The sequence below is a fragment of the Sinohyriopsis cumingii genome, chromosome 16, assembly GCF_028554795.1.
Source record: "Sinohyriopsis cumingii isolate HCF-2022 chromosome 16, ASM2855479v2, whole genome shotgun sequence".
In the NCBI taxonomy this organism is placed as follows: domain Eukaryota; kingdom Metazoa; phylum Mollusca; class Bivalvia; order Unionida; family Unionidae; genus Sinohyriopsis; species Sinohyriopsis cumingii.
In genome coordinates this window covers 27,072,795-27,090,312 of record NC_142976.1, presented here as the reverse complement: position 1 = coordinate 27,090,312, position 17,518 = coordinate 27,072,795, and the positions used below count along the sequence as shown (strand labels likewise).

The window sequence follows — 17,518 nt, the reverse complement described above, 5'->3', positions numbered from 1 at the left end:
ACAGACTTACATTTAGATAACATTATTGCAAATAGAACTTTTTCATATTTCAGTCTGTGTGACCTTAATGTTTGACTTTTGACCCTGAAATAGTAAGCTTTTTTCTTACCTTAAGTGCAAGCTATCTATAAAGTTTGGATCATGTTTGTCCTGTAAAATACTGTTACTGTGCAGAAACTATTTTTGTTATTATTTCAGTAAGTGATTTTGACCTTTTGATTCCTCGCTTATTGCTCTGCATTAAAGAGGTTAGTGTTAGGACTGGTCAGCCTGGTGTCAGGATAATGTGACTGGTTGGGACATCATGCAGCATGATGCCCCCAGTGCTAGACGTCACTATAAACTGCCACACTGCAGACATTGTAGCAAACCGACTGAAAAATTGTTAAAGTTACGTTAAAAATCCAAATCACACATATCTTTTGACTCCTAAATCAATAGGGTTATTCCTTACACCAATTACAAGAGATCCACAATTTTAGTAACTGAATATAATGGAAAATGACAGGTATTGTATGGAAACAATGAATCTTCTATTATTCACAACGATCTTGTCCAATTATATTTTGGCAATGAGATCAACAGGATTCTTCCTTACCAGAGTTTGGTAACTATAAATGTTGGAAAACTCAAGTTTTGGTGCAGAAACCGTGTTCCATGCTTCAGTCACAGTCACCTCTGAGCATAAAATTGATAGGGTTCTTCCTTGCCATTCACAAAGGTTGGTAACTGCAGTTGGTGGACAACTATATTACAGGTGGACTAATGGACAACAACATAGCATACCATATTTTGCCTTGGGGCAGGCACATTAAAATAATTTCAAAAGGATGATCATGATCAGATTGTGATAATTTCAGGTTATGGCCCTTGAAAAACACTTAGAATAAAGCATCACAATGGCTTGTGGACACGCTAACATTCACATTTTTGTTTTATTTCCCCCAGATTTGCTATCAAAATTCACATTAACAAAATGTGAGGTTCAAGTGATCTGATATTTACCATATTTTATATTATGGACACAAGTGTTGAGGATCTCACTGAAGACTTCTGTAAACAAAGTTTAAAATTAAATAAATTAAAAATTTTAAGAAAACAAGTGTTTCATGGAATTATCATGTTTCTCACCTTATCTATGCCATAATGTATCCCTTTTATCTGACTTGTAAAACACTAAACACAGAACTAACATAGATGATAATAATCCTATAGCTGCCATTCAAACAGTGGTATCTATGTCCATCATGGCCAGACAGTGATGCCCATGTCCACTGCCACTATACCAACAGTGATGCCCATGTCCAATGCCATTATACCAACAGCGATAATCATATCCACTGCCACCATACAACCGGTAATACCCATGTCCACTGCCACCATATGAACGGTGATACCCAAATCCATTGATACCCTAAAAATAGTGATACCTATGTCCATTGCTGCCAGACAAATAGCAATACCCATGTCCATTGCCACCATACAAATAGTGATACCCGTGTCCATTGCCACTATACAAATAGTGATACCCATGTCCAGTGCCACCATACAAATAGTGATACTCATGTCCATTGCCACTATACAAATAGTGATACTCATGTCCATTGCCACTATATAAATAGTGATGCCTATGTCAAGTGCCACCATACAAATAGTGATACCCATGTCCATTGCCACTATACAAATAGTGATACTCATGTCCATTGCCACTATACAAATAGTGATACTCATGTCCATTGCCACTATATAAATAGTGATGCCCATGTCCATTGCCACTATACAAATAGTGATACCCATGTCCATTGCCACTATACAAATAGTGATACCCATGTCCATTGCCACTATACAAATAGTGATACCCATGTCCATTGCCACCATACAAACAGTGATAACCATGTCCATTGCCACTATATAAATAGTGATACCATTGTCCATTGCCACCATACAAACAGTGATACCCATGTCCATTGCCATCATACAGTGATACCCATGTCCATTGCCACCATACAAATAGTGATACCCATGTCCATTGCTACTATATCAATAGTGATACCCATGTCCATTGCCACTATATAAATAATGATACCCATGTCCATTGCCACTATATAAATAGTGATACCCATGTCCATTGCCACTATACAAATAGTGATACCCATGTCCATTGCCACTATATAAATAGTGATACCCATGTCCATTGCCACTAGACAAATAGTGATACCCATGTCCATTGCCACCATACAAATAGTGATACCCATGTCCATTGCCACCATACAAATAGTGATACCCATGTCCATTGCCACCATACAAATAGTGATACCCATGTCCATTGCCACCATACAAATAGTGATACCCATGTCCATTGCCACTATATAAATAATGATACCCATGTCCATTGCCACTATATAAATAGTGATACCCATGTCCATTGCCACTATACAAATAGTGATACCCATGTCAATTGCCACTATACAAATAGTGATACCCATGTCCATTGCTACCAAACAAACAGTGATAACCATGTCCATTGCCACTATATAAATAGTTATACCCATGTTCATTGCAGCATTTTGCTACCTTACAAATAGTGATATCCATGTCTATTGCCACCATACAGTGATACCCATGTCCATTGCCATCATACAGTGATACCCATGTCCATGGCTGCTATACAAACAGTGATAACCATGTCCATTGCCACTATATAAATAGTGATACCATTGTCCATTGCCACCATACAAACAGTGATACCCATGTCAATTGCCATCATACAGTGATACCCATGTCCATTGCCATCATACAGTGATACCCATGTCCATTGCTGCTATACAAATAGTGATACCCATGTCCATTGCTACCAAACAAACAGTGATAACCATGTCCATTGCCACTATATAAATAGTGATACCCATGTTCATTGCAGCATTTTGCTACCTTACAAATAGTGATATCCATGTCTATTGCCACCATACAGTGATACCCATGTCCATTGCTGCTATACAAATAGTGATACCCATGTCCATTGCCACAATACCTATAGCAATACCCATCACTGCCAGACAAACAGCAATACCCATGTCCATTGCTGTCAGACAAATAGTGATACCCATGTCCATCACCACCATAAAAATAGCAATACCCATGGCTAGTGCAACTATACAAATAGTGATACCCATGTCCATTGCTGCAATGCAAATAGTGAAACCATATCCATTGCCACCATACAAAAAGTGATACCCATGTCCATTGCCACCATACAGTGATGCCCATGTCCAATGCCACTAGACAAATATTGATGCCCATGTCAAGTGCCACCATACAAATTGTGATACCCATGTCAAGTGCCACCATACAAAAAGTGATACCCATGTCCATTGCCACCATACAGTGATACTCATGTCCATTGCCACTAGACAAATATTGATGCCCATGTCAAGTGCCACCATACAAATTGTGATACCCATGTCCATTGCAGCATTTTGCTACCTTACAAATAGTGATATCCATGTCTATTGCCACCATACAGTGATACCCATGTCCATTGCCACTACACAAACAGTGATACCCATGTCCATTGCTGTCACACAAATAGTGATACCCATGTCCAATACTGCAATGCAAATAGTGATACCATGTCCACTGCCACTATACAAATAGTGATACCCATGTCCACTGCCACCATACAAATAGTGATACCCATGTCCATTGCCACCATACAAATAGTGATACCCATGTCCACTGCCACCATACAAATAGTGATACCCATGTCCACTGCCACAATACAAATAGTGATACCCATGTCCATTGCCACTATACAAACAGTGATACCCATGTCCATTGCCACAATACATATAGTGATGTCCATGTCCACTGCTGCCAGACGAATAGTAATACCCATATTGTTACTTTGAACTTTTAACAGAAAAACAAATAAAATCTATGAAACAAGACCATTTTGAATACAACTGTTTTATTCATATATGTAAACTAGAAATACATAAATGTGTTTGATAGTGTATTCCCTAACATCCACTCATTGAGGGAAATGGATAAAATTGCACATCTTCAAAGAAAATCCCTCATCGGTTTTTAAAGTTAAAAATGAAATGTACAAGGCAAAGAAAGATAACCACTCCTGTGGCAATATTGTTCACTCCAACATTAAGTTATTCTAAATACAAAAATGTAATTAATACAATAAAATTCAACGCACATGTAACAGAATACTTAAAGAAATGCAATCTCCTCATAAAGTCTAAAGGACAAGAAACCCTGCCCTGGTATCCACTGAGGTCTGTGTTTCATATTCCTATCTGGAGTCCCAAACTGCCTTTAAAACACAAACGAAAGAAGAAAAAGATATCTGAATATCAATCATCCAACATATAAGTACCTGTTTTATCTTCAAAACAAACGAGACAATTATTATTAATTATTATTATTATTATTCAAATTTACTCTGGCAGTGAATATTTCCCTCCAAAACCAAAAGTAAAAGAATACAAGTACTGGGAAGTACAAAGTTAATTTTCAGATCCTCTCTAATGAAAGCAAACAAAAAAAGTACTGGCCTTTTCTATGTATTTGGTTGAATCTCCATCACAGGAATAAAAGATTACTGTTCTCACACGAACAATAATTTTTCTTGTTCAGTTTTTCAGAAATAACAAAAATAACTCAAACAACTTTAATTCAAAAAGTGAAATAATAACTTGATTCCAACAGTAACATCCTGTTATTTCAAAATCTAGTTAACTCATTAACTCCTGGCGCTGCGTTTATGTGTCAGGAGGTAGTAGCCTACTGTCAAGTTCTGTAGTGTCAAGGTCATGTATGATACACTAAAGTGGGTGGTATTATAGAAAGGTAGACAGATGTAGCTCTACAATGATAATAAATAATCTGGATGTTCTAGTTGCACTGCAAAATACAGAGGGAATAACCTAATATTTTGGACCTGTATTTTTTTCACCCAAAATTCACCCGTGGTTGGAATCCGATTTTGTGTCCAGATTTTAGACTTTTTGGCCTAAGATCAAAGGCAGACAGGTTTGAACTGCACACAGACAGGTGAACCTTTGCAAAAAGTAGGATAAGATGGGCATTTGGAATAAAGAGTGGTCTCGATATGAAAATGATGGGTCCATTAAGCACAACCAAAAGAAACCAAAGTCCAACTTTTACTCTTTGGCTCACGTGTGAGCAAACTAGTAAATGAAAAACGATGTTTCTAACATGACTAAGCATTAGGTTACCCAGAAATCTCTTGCAAGTCGATGTATGTATTGGGATGTATTCAGAAATAGCCCCAAAGTGTGTTTCCTACTCACATTTCAAGTAAAAACTACAAAAACCTCCATGGGTTAAAGAGATAATTATGATTTTGCTCCAACAAATCCAACAAAGGAAAAGTTCTTAATTTGACAGCACAGTTATTTGCCGGTGTTGTCATAATTGTTTTTGCTGCACAAATATTAATGCTTATAACTGTGGCAGCTGTGTGCCAAACTTGTCACTATTGGTCTCTGCTGTGCAAATTGTGGCACATTTGCGTGCCAAATGTGTCACTATTGGTCTCTGCTGCAAAATTTCATCTGCTTATTTCGTTTCAAGGTAACTCGTACACTTAAACCTGGATGGCTTGTACTGACTGACAGATACAGTGCATGGCTTTTTGACCCTACTCAATTGTCTAGGCATTGTGCTATATATGATGACACATCATTCATATTATATAACAGATCTTTTTTAATATTTAGAGACTGACTGTTGTAACATAATGTCTGTACTGACTTGTAAGTTAAGTCCAACTGCAAAGACTCACATTCACTTAATGCAATGGCAGGTCTAGATCTATGCCATTCATTGGGATTATTTAGCAGAATAAGCAACATCAACCCTGATTTGCAACACAATATGGGACAGAAGATCAGGATATATGTTGCGTGGAATCAATTATATGCAAGTGTACATGGTACCTCATTTATTTGTTCATAATCAAATGCAAATAATAGTGACCCAGATCTGTCCAATCATTTCATCGTTAGATCAAGGTTGATGCTTCTTCATTCTACTATTATAAGTAAACATGATTGGCAACGATCTGCTAGTCCAGTTCAACCTGTCCTCCCACGAGGATAAATGAGATCTCCAGCAAATGAGGGTTCCTTGTAATACCAGACTAAGGCTTTTCCAATGCAGTCAGATTAGTGGATGCCAGGAAGTGATGTAATATTTCATAATGTGCAGGCAGATCTGGTTCTGTGCAGTTTGTTAGGAGTAATCAGCAGAACAAACAACACAGACCCTCATCAGCAGGCTCTTTGTTCTTTTTTTGCAGTTTGACTCTACTTTTAAGTGAGTATAGATGGTACACAAGTAATTTCAATAACTCATTCAGATATTCCTCAAGCATCAGTCTGATTATATGATGCTTACTGATATCCTTTCATGCTCAGAACAGAATTTCAACTTGAATCATCACAGTACGATGAGACAGCATGAAATGTCTTTTAACTTTAGCTCTGACCAAAGGACCTTCTACTGGCTACAGCCATTTTACCAGACCCTGATATCAAAGCAATCTTATGGAGTCACGTGAAAATCTGGCTGATGGTAGACAAGGATCTAAGCTGTTTTTTGTTTAATGTATATATTACACAGATAAATATGGCATTTTAACCACAGATAAATATGGTATTTTAACCACAGAAAATATGGTATTTTAAACACAGATAAATCTGGTATTTTTACAATAGATAAATATGGCATTTTAGCCATAGATAAATATGGTATTTTAACCACAAATAAGTATGGTATTTTAACCATAAATAAGTATGGTATTTGAACCAGGATGTCAGACTCTATACTATCTTATAAGTTGGATCCAAACAACAACCTGCTTTTGTATAGTGCACTGACAAATCAGGGTCCATGTTGTTTGTTCTACTAATTACTCCTAAAAAACTGCACAGACCCAGATCTGCCAATGAACTGTGATGGCAGATCTAGGCCTATGCAGTTGGACTCGACTTGCAAGCAAGTATATATAATAACCAGACATGTATCATAGACCAATACACATGCTCTCAAACATGGACAGTTTTCATATTCTGAATTTAATCAAATGCATTCAATTTAATGGTCATAAACGCTAAGTACAAAGTTTATATTATTAAACAATCTGTTGTTAACTGGAATCCTTACAAGTTTGTAAACCTTTTCAAGCCTTCAAAGATTAAGAAAAGTCCATTAAGGATTTGGCTATTTATTTTAGAAACAGGTTTCAGGTTGAAACCTCACTATTAACTATTTCCACTATCATTTTTCTAAACAAATTTATAGTGCAGACGATGGACCTATATTAGCACCATCTTCCATTTTGAATGGAGAAAGTAATTCCTTGTTGTAATAAATCACTACATAATACATCCTCTAATGAAATCCCTGTATATTTGACTAAAGACATATTACACCTAACAATTTATGCCAGGGAAAGATCTTGAATTAAACAGCTTGCTTATCTATTAATTCTGTCTGAAAGCACATGCATCTTAACTCTTCATGAACTCTAACAAAACTGGCCCATTCAAATGAACAAGAACATATCCCAAAGTTAATGGCTACAAAAGGCAGCAGTGAAACATCCAGTTGCAGCTTGCAACTTCTGAAATCACAAGTCATATTTTGAAAAATAATTTCTGAGCATCGTATATTAATATTGCTTTCATTTAAGGATGGAGAATATAGTTAGATCTGCTGAGAAGTGATCTGTGTTGAAAACCATTACATGTAAAGAAAAGGTTATGTACAGTTGAAATAATGAATACATGTACCTGCTTTATGAGTCAACTCAAACTGTAAACAACAAATATTCTGATCTGCTGTAGCACAATGCACTTGCAGATCTATGTTGTTTATTCCACGGATTACTCCTAACAAATTGCACAGACCCAGATCTGCCTGCATATTATATGATGGCAGATCTGGGTCTGTGTGGTTTGCGGTTGAACTCAACATAAGTGAGTATATTCAGTAATAAGTATATGTGACTGTATGAAGTTTGTATGAAATTTGAAGTTTGACTATATGAAGTTTCAGGAAAGTTTAAATAAAAGCTGACCTCCCCTAAGATGTACCACTACTGAAAATATATGTTCACCGATTGCTAGAAGCAAAAAAGATAAAAACAAATTCTTCTGAAGAGAATTATGAAATAGATTACTCTTCCCTTCAGACAAGATTTTATGTTCAAATCATGCATAAGAAAAAAGACAACTTTTATCTGCCATTAAATAAAGCTAGTAATTAACAGGATGAGGTAAATTATTTCAGAAAATTTAAAATATGATTCATTATAAAGATGGCAGGATTAAAATTAATTATTTTAAAAAATAAACAAAACAACGGGCCTACACCACTGCTGATCTCAAGATGGTACAACTTTTTAAAACTACTCTGTGAAAGAAGGCAAATGATTATTATCATTTTATAAATATATCAACATTATTTCAATCATTTTTTTAATTAAATCTGTAATAAAAATACTGACTGTATCGTGCTATGGTTAGACTTATAATATTATAAGGATATGTTGTCATATGCATTAATCTTGTACCTGTTTTAGCCTACATCCACCACCCCCCAACCTTCAGTCTGTAAACATTACTTAAAGTTGATTCATAGATATCTCTATTGATCAGACTTTTGTATGAAAAAAAATGATGTTGTTGTTGTTGTGGTAACTTCATTTTTCAGCACACAATGGGCTATACATGGTGGCTAGTATAATTGATGGAGGAATAACCCCCGTTTGAACCACTGACCCATGGGAAGCTACCGGCAAGCTTTCTTACACATTCACATTGACTGAGCCCAAGACTCAAACCCATACAGACAGAGGTGAGAAGGTAGTCATCAGTAAAGTCAAATACTTTAATCCACTTGGCCACCTGCCCCCTACCACAAGTTTAGACCGCTTGGCCACCTGCCCCCTACCCACAATTTTAGACCACTTGGCCACCTGCCCCCTACCCACAATTTAAGTAAACACTGACATTTTTAAGTGAAATAATACACTAAACCCAAACTTTTGTTTTATAAACTTGCAAATATTTTCTTATTGGTTCAACTAACTTTTCATTATGACAATAAAAACCAGATCATTGCATGGAAGCATTCAAACTGAACTACAGCCACTGACCTAAAGACTTCTTTCTGTCTTTACATAATATAATTTAACCATGAAATCTGCAGTGCTACTAACAGGAGTAGATCAGTAGCAAGTTAAAAGAATGACATGTAGTAATGACTTTCTGGTGCTTGCAATATATACAGATAAAGAATAAACAAAAAATGCATGCATAGGGACAAAATCATGTGATTTATAAATCAGGTACTCGTGGACAGGGCAGTAGTAACAAAGGTTGCTTCTCCTTTCTATATATATATATATATATAAAATGACAGGTAACCTAAAACATTTAAAATAAAACCAAGGGCTGAAATCCTTGAGCACAGATCGAAGGTCATGTGAAAAACACAATTATTCACATGAAATGCCCATCAGCAAACATGGAAGGATACTATTAACTGTACTGTCCAAAACTACCTGTACCTTAAGAAAGTTGCAACACCTGTCTGACAAAGCTCTGCCTAACAAGGTGCTTGTTTTGTTTTCTACTCGGAAAGGCATGCAAACCTGATAAATGTACATCAAGGATAAAATACAATAAATATGAGGTAGTATCTTATAAAATGTTCACAAAGCTGACAATAAAATTTGACTACACAATATTGGGCCATACAGATGAGCTGCCTCACTGGAGCTTCTCACTGTAATGTATGTACATGTTATCAATGTATATGTATGCTCATTTGTATTGTATAACCTTTTATGGAACAGTCCATATGTGTGTGTGTGTGTGTGTGTGTGTATATCAAGGGCAGAAGAAAAAAAATACAACAATGCAGGGTCTAATTAAAAGCACATGTAACTGGGAGTCTTGTTAATTTCTGAAAAAATTGCAGTAAAGAAATAAACGATGCGTTAAAATCATGCATCATTTTTGCAAGCTCTACATTAAATTCTTCATTAAATACTTTCTGCAATAAAAAAAAATGTTCCTCTGCTTTCAAAATGGCAGCACCGCCACCCCCACCCCCCAACTTTCATTCTGTAGGATAGACCTTGCAACCGAGTTATGTCTTGGGAGTGATGCCACAAATACTTGTACCCAGACATGCACAGTGTTAGAGAAGTAAGCATAATAGCCCTAAGAAACACTGAACTTAACTGGCCCTGTAGAAGATAGGAAATCGAACAAGAGTGTATAATGGTAAGATTCAATGTAAAAACGATCTGTACACCAAACAAATGTGCTAAAGATGATGGTTTATTTATATAATGCCAAACAATGTAACCTGATCTGCACCAAAATTTTTACTCTGTAGTCAACACAAAATTTGCATGCATGGCCATACTATTTCTTATTTACAGATACAAATTCAGTTAGGTTAAGCTATTCCCATATCGGTTCTTGATACTGTGTTTAAATGACCTACACAATCTTGTATAGTCATGCACTTCATAATGAAAGAAAAGGAAGTTTTCATCTTCATCTGCAATTAGATGTGAAGTGATGAACTATTATGTAGATGTTGGCAACAAAACTGACACTTAAAATATCACACATCATCTACAGAAACTAGTCATACCAATGGTCCAATTCTAATTCAAATTACTGCATCTGACCAATGATTGTGACATTCTAATCTGTCATGGATTGCTCAAACCTTTTGCCATCTTGAATAGTCTATTCCAGAAATACCCTGATCCAGATCCAGATATGGACAAATCAGGAATGGGTTGCAAATAGAAAACATTTGTACTCGCTTACAAGTTGGATCCAACAGCAAATAACTTTGTTCCAGATCTGTCTTTGCATTATGAGCCTGCAGATCAGGATCTATGTTGATTGCACAACTGATTACTTGTAACAAACTTCACAAACCCAGATCTGCTGGCACATTATGCAGAACTGGGTATGTGCAGTTTGGATTCTACTTACCATATATACTTGCTGATGAGTCCAACTGCAAACTGCACAAACCCAGATCTAACATTGCATATGTGCAGGCAGAGCAAGGTCTGTGCAGTTTGTTAGTAGTAATCGGAACAACAAGCAACACACGCCCTGACTGGCAACCACATTATGCTATGACAGATCAGGATCTTTGTTGTTTGCAGTCTTACTTGACCTATAAGCAAGTATATATGGTATAAGCAAGTATGTACAGTAAAATAATTTTTTTAGATCAACAAGTTTTTGCACCATTGTCTCTCGACATTCCTATTATTTTTGCAAAAAAAGATTACATCCTTATTTTGAACACTTCTTTTCAAGTGCAAAGGACTTGATAGTTGAGAAATGGATATCACATAAATTGTTGCAAACTTCACAACAAATAAGTTAAGTCAGATCTTTGGTTTGGGTATTTTACACATAATGTAGCAATGATTTAACAAATATTTACTGAACAGAAACAAATGTACACTGAACAAAAATATAATGCTAATTTCATACCAGTCTTCCCCAAGATGGATTTTTACATAAATATTATCAACCAAATTATTAAGTAACAGCTTAAAGATACAAGTATCACCCATCACATGTTAAAGTTGGTGGAATCCACAGCAATCAAAAAAAGAGTTACATGAAGAAACTGCTGCATGTAAGGGCAGATTTGATTGGTCAAAACTCATAATAATGGTCCAACGATAGTTTCACAGTAGTTGCTTATGAAATGCTGAGAACATTCAAGTGCAACTTCCATGTTGGGCAACACAATGCACATATATAGGCTGTCACAATGTATTTGTAACTGTCTTAGCAACTCACTTAAATGGTATGCAAAACATGTGAGAATTGATCAGTCATCCAGAGTACAAACTGATATGAAATGAGCTAACATAACCATGTAACGAAACTATCAATACAGAATTGTTATCACCCCATCAGGCCTCATAGTAATGATGATAGTGATGATGGTGATGGTGTTCATGTACATGATGATGCTGATGACGCTGAATCACAATACGATCACCTTCCACATCCCAAGAATGCTCTCGCTCTATCCACTCTGCTACTTGTTGCATGGCAAGATCGTGATCTTTATCTCTGTGCCGATGGCGACGATGATGATGAGGAGATACCATTTCTGGTAAATGAGCTGGCAAGCTGAATGGCCTAAATCCTCGTTCACGCTGTGGTTTGGTAGGTGATGAGGAAGAATTTAACACTGGATTTCCTTTGGGAGACTGTCCATTCTCCTGTGGATCAAATGACCTTGACCTTAAATGGTCTGGTCTGTTACTTGTACTATTGTCCACTTTTCTGTTGTTCTGTTCAACCTCCCTTTTCACATTATCACACTTTGTTTCCTGTGACCTTGACCTTCGACTAGGGCTGCCATTATTTTGTTCTGTAGGTAATGCTGATGCTGTAGGTGTGGGTTGAAACTTAGAGGTATTGTTTTCAATTCCGGCTAAATCCAAGTAGTAATTTCGCCTATCCTGGCTTTCTTTCGGCTGATCATCATTGCCATTGTTTGACGTGTTGTTGCCAAGGTTGTTGTGGTGACTGCGATGATGTCTCTTCTGGTGTGAATGTTCTTGGGGATTATTCTTGCAATCACTCTGATGTCGTCTGCAACAGAGAAAATTCAGTAGCACGGGTTTTGTTAATAATGAATATCACTATTTGTCATCATCAATATAGTTAGTTTCATCCAAGCTTTCAAAAAAAGTACACTTTTTATATTTTATTTCGATTGGGCAAATAACAAAAAAGGTACTGATAATAAGAATTCACAAGAGCCTTTTATATTCATGGTCTATTCTTGTTTTTGGTTTGCTATGGTTTTTTTTGCAGTTTAAAGCAATGTATCAGAACATAATAAGCCTTACATGGCTTACAGCCAGTGTATTTGGCAGTGGAAGAACCCCTGGAAGAAAGCACTACTGGCAAGCTTTCCCACATGCTCACTTTAGTCAGGCTGAGACTTGAACTCATGTGGACAGATCAGTCACACATCTCACCTTTGTCAGTGTGGGTTTGTGTCTCATACTTGGCCAATGTCAGTATGTGAGAAAGCTTGCCAGTAGCTTTGTGTGGGTTGGTAGCTCTTATCAGGGTACTCCTCATTTTTTTCCTCCAGAAGTATCAGGCGCACAAAAATGGCATTAACTCATTAACCTCTGGAGGTTTTTGTCATTTTTGCCTGAAATGCAAGTAGGAAATGGATTTTTGGGGCTATTTCTGAATACATCCTAATACATCGACTTCCAAGAGATTTTCCTTTACCCTAATGCCTAATTGTGTTAGAAACATTGTTTTCCATTGGTTATTTTGCTCATGCATGAGCAGAAGGGTAAAAGTTGGAATTTATTTTTTTTTGCTTAATGGACCCTTCATTTTCATACTGAGACCCCTCTTTATTCCAAATGCCCATCTTATCCTACTTTTTGCAAAGGTTCACCTGTCTGAGTGCAGTTCAGACCGGTCTGCCTTAGATCTAAGGCTAAAAAGTCTAAAATCCAGATACAAAATTGGATTCCGACCATAGCAAATTTTGGGTGAAACAAAAACGGGTCCAAAAATTAGGTTTTTCCCTCTGTATTTTGTAGTGCAGCTAAAACGTCCAGTACTATTGTAGAGCTACATCTGTCTATCTTTCTATAATACTGTCCACTTTAGTGTATCATACATGACCTTGATGCTATAGAGCTCAACAGCAGGCTACTACCTCCTGCAATGTAAACGTGGCACCAGGGTTTAATGAGTTAATCCGAAAACAACAATAACAAAACACAATATGATATCAGATCTGGGTGTATGCTGTTTGTAAATTCAATAATCCATTCTGCACACCATTTACAGCAAATAATATGCATGACATAGTGGCATGAATAGACTTTACTCTAACTGATGGGGAAAAGGACATATTTAACTTCACTGGAGTGTATTATAAACACATACTGTCCGAAGACCATCTACTGTAGATTCATGTATATATGCATTTCTTTTTGAGACTGCTAATTATACACAACAAATGACTGTGTAACTGCAAAACCTCTTGACCTGGATATATAATGAATTATGATTTTCGTGTTTAAAATTTGTAGCAGTACAACCTAATTTGGCGGACATTATTTGAGACAACAGATATATGGCTGAACAAACCATATATATTCAAGCTAAATAAAGACATAAGAGTTAGAACATGAGACTGTCAGACAATCTTCTAGTTTCATTAAGGAAAGAAGTTTCACAATATTTTGTAGTATAAAACAAAAGTTAGATAAAGTAAAGAAGACTGTAATTTAGTCCATTTATATCTCAGTATTGCTGTTCTATAATGCAGGAGAAGAAACTACGTTTTAGGTCAGTCAAAATCTCTGCCTCCAGCAAATACAGTTCTGTTGTTTCCTTTGTACAAAAGTATTTATGATGTGCTATTTTTAGCTGATACATTTTCTTAATTAATGAAACCATCACAAAGTTTCCCCAACTATAGACATGATAATAAAATTAGCATTCTTCTCCATACCTCAACTGTCTGATTTGGTTACGTTCCATGTTGGCCTGGACCAGATCTGCCAGCTGTTGATGCTCCTGAGTGCTGATCTGGGGGCATAGTGGGATCTTGGGCTTCACCCCATTTTGTCCCACCTGTGTCTCATTTGTACACTTAACATTCGTCCGTGTTAGGTTATTCAACTTTGAAAATTCTTTCACTTTTGATGAACTTTTTAACTTGTTAGGACTATCCTTAAATCGAATTTTATCCTTTTTCCTTGGCGAGTCTTTAGTTTGTGTGTCCTTTTTACTCTCCTTTGGAAAATTTTCTTTATTGCAAACAGCTCTTGCTTCATTAGAGTATGACCCATCAGGGCCGACTGTGAGTCGTAGCTTTAGAGTTCTAGTGCCATTGCTGGGAATCTTGATTGAAGACCCTACAGCATCATACAATGCCTTCAGCAAGCTGCTCAAATCCTAAAAACAAAATTAAAAAATCAAATTACGTATCAAATTTCTCAGTTCTGATTAAATGAAAACAGTGGTAGCCATAGCGAGATCAACAATGATAATAGACTGATGCAATATTAAAACAGTACAATGTGAGATGAGAGAAATGTCTCTACATGACACAGATAATTTTGCCAATATGCAATAGATGTGATTTGATTTGGATTTTTAATGTAGCTTTAACAAGTTTTCAGTCATATCGCTACGATGTCTGCAATGTGGCAGTTTATAGTGAGGCCTAGCACTGGGGCATCATGCCACAGACATGCAGCATGATGTCCCACCCAGTCACATTATCCTGACACCAGGCTGACCAGTCCTAACACTAACCTGTTAATGTTGAATGCCCAGTGAGGCAGCTGTTAGTACCATTTTTGTAAGTCTTTGGTTTGACTCGGCCAGGGATGGAACCCACGACCTCCCGCATCCAAGGCGGATGCTCTAACCACTAGGCCACCAGAGTGGTAATATGCAACAGAAGGGTAAAGCTTTTAATCAAACAATGGCGCAACTATGTTCAGTTTTGTCCGAAAATGCCAAAAACTGAACTTACCCCAGATCTTCAAAATTTGGTTTCAGATAATGTGTAAACAATATTTACCCTATAAACTTGCTTCCATTGCTCTATATACTGCACAGGCCAAGATCTGCCACTGCAAAATGCACCAGCAGATTTGGGTCTATGCGGTTTGTTAGGAGTACTCAGTAGAACAAATAAAGACCCGGCGCAGGGTCTACATTGTTTGCAGTTGGTTGTTGTTGTTGTTGTTGTAGGGTTTAACGCCATTTTTTCAGCACACGATAGGCTACACATGGCGGCCAGTATTAATGGTGGAGGAAGAACTTGGGGAAAACCCCGGAAAGAACCACTACCCACGTGAAGCTACTGGCAAGCTTTCTCACATACCCACATTAGCCGAATCCCGAGACTCAAACACACGCAGACAGAGGTGAGATGGCAGTGAACCGTAACAGAGAGCGCTTTAGACCACTCGGCCACTCGGGGCCCCTTTTGCAGCTGGACCTGATCTATAATCAAGTATATGTAGAACATGGACAAGCCATAAAAGAACAATTCAAAATGGGTCGTACTATATTCCACTTTCACAAATATCAAACTGGTACATCAGGGTCCACACTGATCTGTTTATGATATATATAATGTACAAAGTGGTGTTAGGTGAACCATAAAGTGGAGGAAACTGTAGTCTTGGGGGAGGGGGGTAGTGGGATGAAACTTCACAGACTTTGACAGCATGGCAAATAACATTACAAGCATGTGGCTCTTCGTGACAATAAAAAGGAACAGATGAGGTACAATGGCATTATTGTATCATATCAGTAATCAGACCCACAGTAAAACAAATTTCACACTTGGGCTATTTAAAGCAGCAGCATGATCAAAGATGCTATAATGACAAAATATGAGAGTAAACTTCCCTGTATGAGTAACATTAGAGAAGTGATTCATCATGCCACCTATTGCAAACTTGACCTTGTTTTTTAAAACGGAGATTTATGAATTTTAGTGATCAATAAAGTTTACTATCCAAGGCACTCATTCCTATAAGATCTATATATAATGCCTCTTCATCAAAACAGATGTCTAATCTGATTTCAAATTCATGTTTCAGAAATATGTACATGTATAAAATAATTACCCAGGTGTATGATTGTACAAACTGTAATGAAATAAAGGCAGAATTTTGCTGAATCAGAGCATGTTGGCCAGACGTCTTATTACGAGTTACATAATTTTGGATCTCTAAATTGGCTTCAAAGGTATTTAATCCTTGTGCAAGTGGGGCTTCTGCTGAAGGGCATATTCAGGCCGGATACTCCGTAGCGCACCAAGATGGTGTGAAGAGACACGGACCCAGGCGGAAAGAACATCAAACCGTAGTTGTGTCGACTAATTAGGGATGAGAGAAGCTAGATCTTCCGCTGACAGGGGCTAATACTTTAGGTGGGAAAATGCTTCATTCTTAGTCGTAAATGTGCACAGACAAGTCAGTGAACTGCTAATTCTCGGGGGAGAGAGACATATTGTCTAGTAAAGCAGGGAGCTAATGTTGAAGAGGGAATTTTTAGCTAAAAGCCACTCCGAGACTGAACTCGTAAAAAGAAGGGAATTGAACTGGGTAAACAAGCTTCTCAAAGGAAGCTCCCAGGGTACAGTGAGAGTCGGTGCTGAGATATTCCAGGGCATATGAAGTGACGACACCGAGAAAATAAGAAGGAAGCCATGGAGACTTCAGTGTGTACACAAGAGGCACAGTGTAAATAAAGGAGGAAGAGGAAGGAAGGAGGAAAGAAGAGAAATTAGATGAGTACTTGGGAAAACTCACTGAACAAAGACTCTCTCACAATAGGACAGTAATTTCTATATGACGAAGTAAAGAGTAAAGGGCATTTGGTCAACCCGACCATTA

The 17,518-nt window shown here is 37.2% G+C and overlaps 1 protein-coding gene across 1 annotated transcript in view; it reads right to left on the bottom strand.

Moving 5' to 3' along the window:
* Positions 1-3,950: 3,950 nt before the first annotated feature.
* Positions 3,951-17,518, bottom strand: part of LOC149780112 (uncharacterized) — a 140,425-nt gene continuing 126,857 nt past the window's right edge. Inside the window, exons 6-7 of the mRNA XM_089936885.1 lie at positions 14,608-15,053; positions 3,951-12,704 (exon numbers count right to left, since the gene is read on the bottom strand). Coding sequence (XP_089793011.1) covers positions 12,014-12,704; positions 14,608-15,053 — 1,137 coding nt within the window. The 3' untranslated portion in view covers positions 3,951-12,013. The remainder of the gene's footprint in view (positions 12,705-14,607; positions 15,054-17,518) is intronic.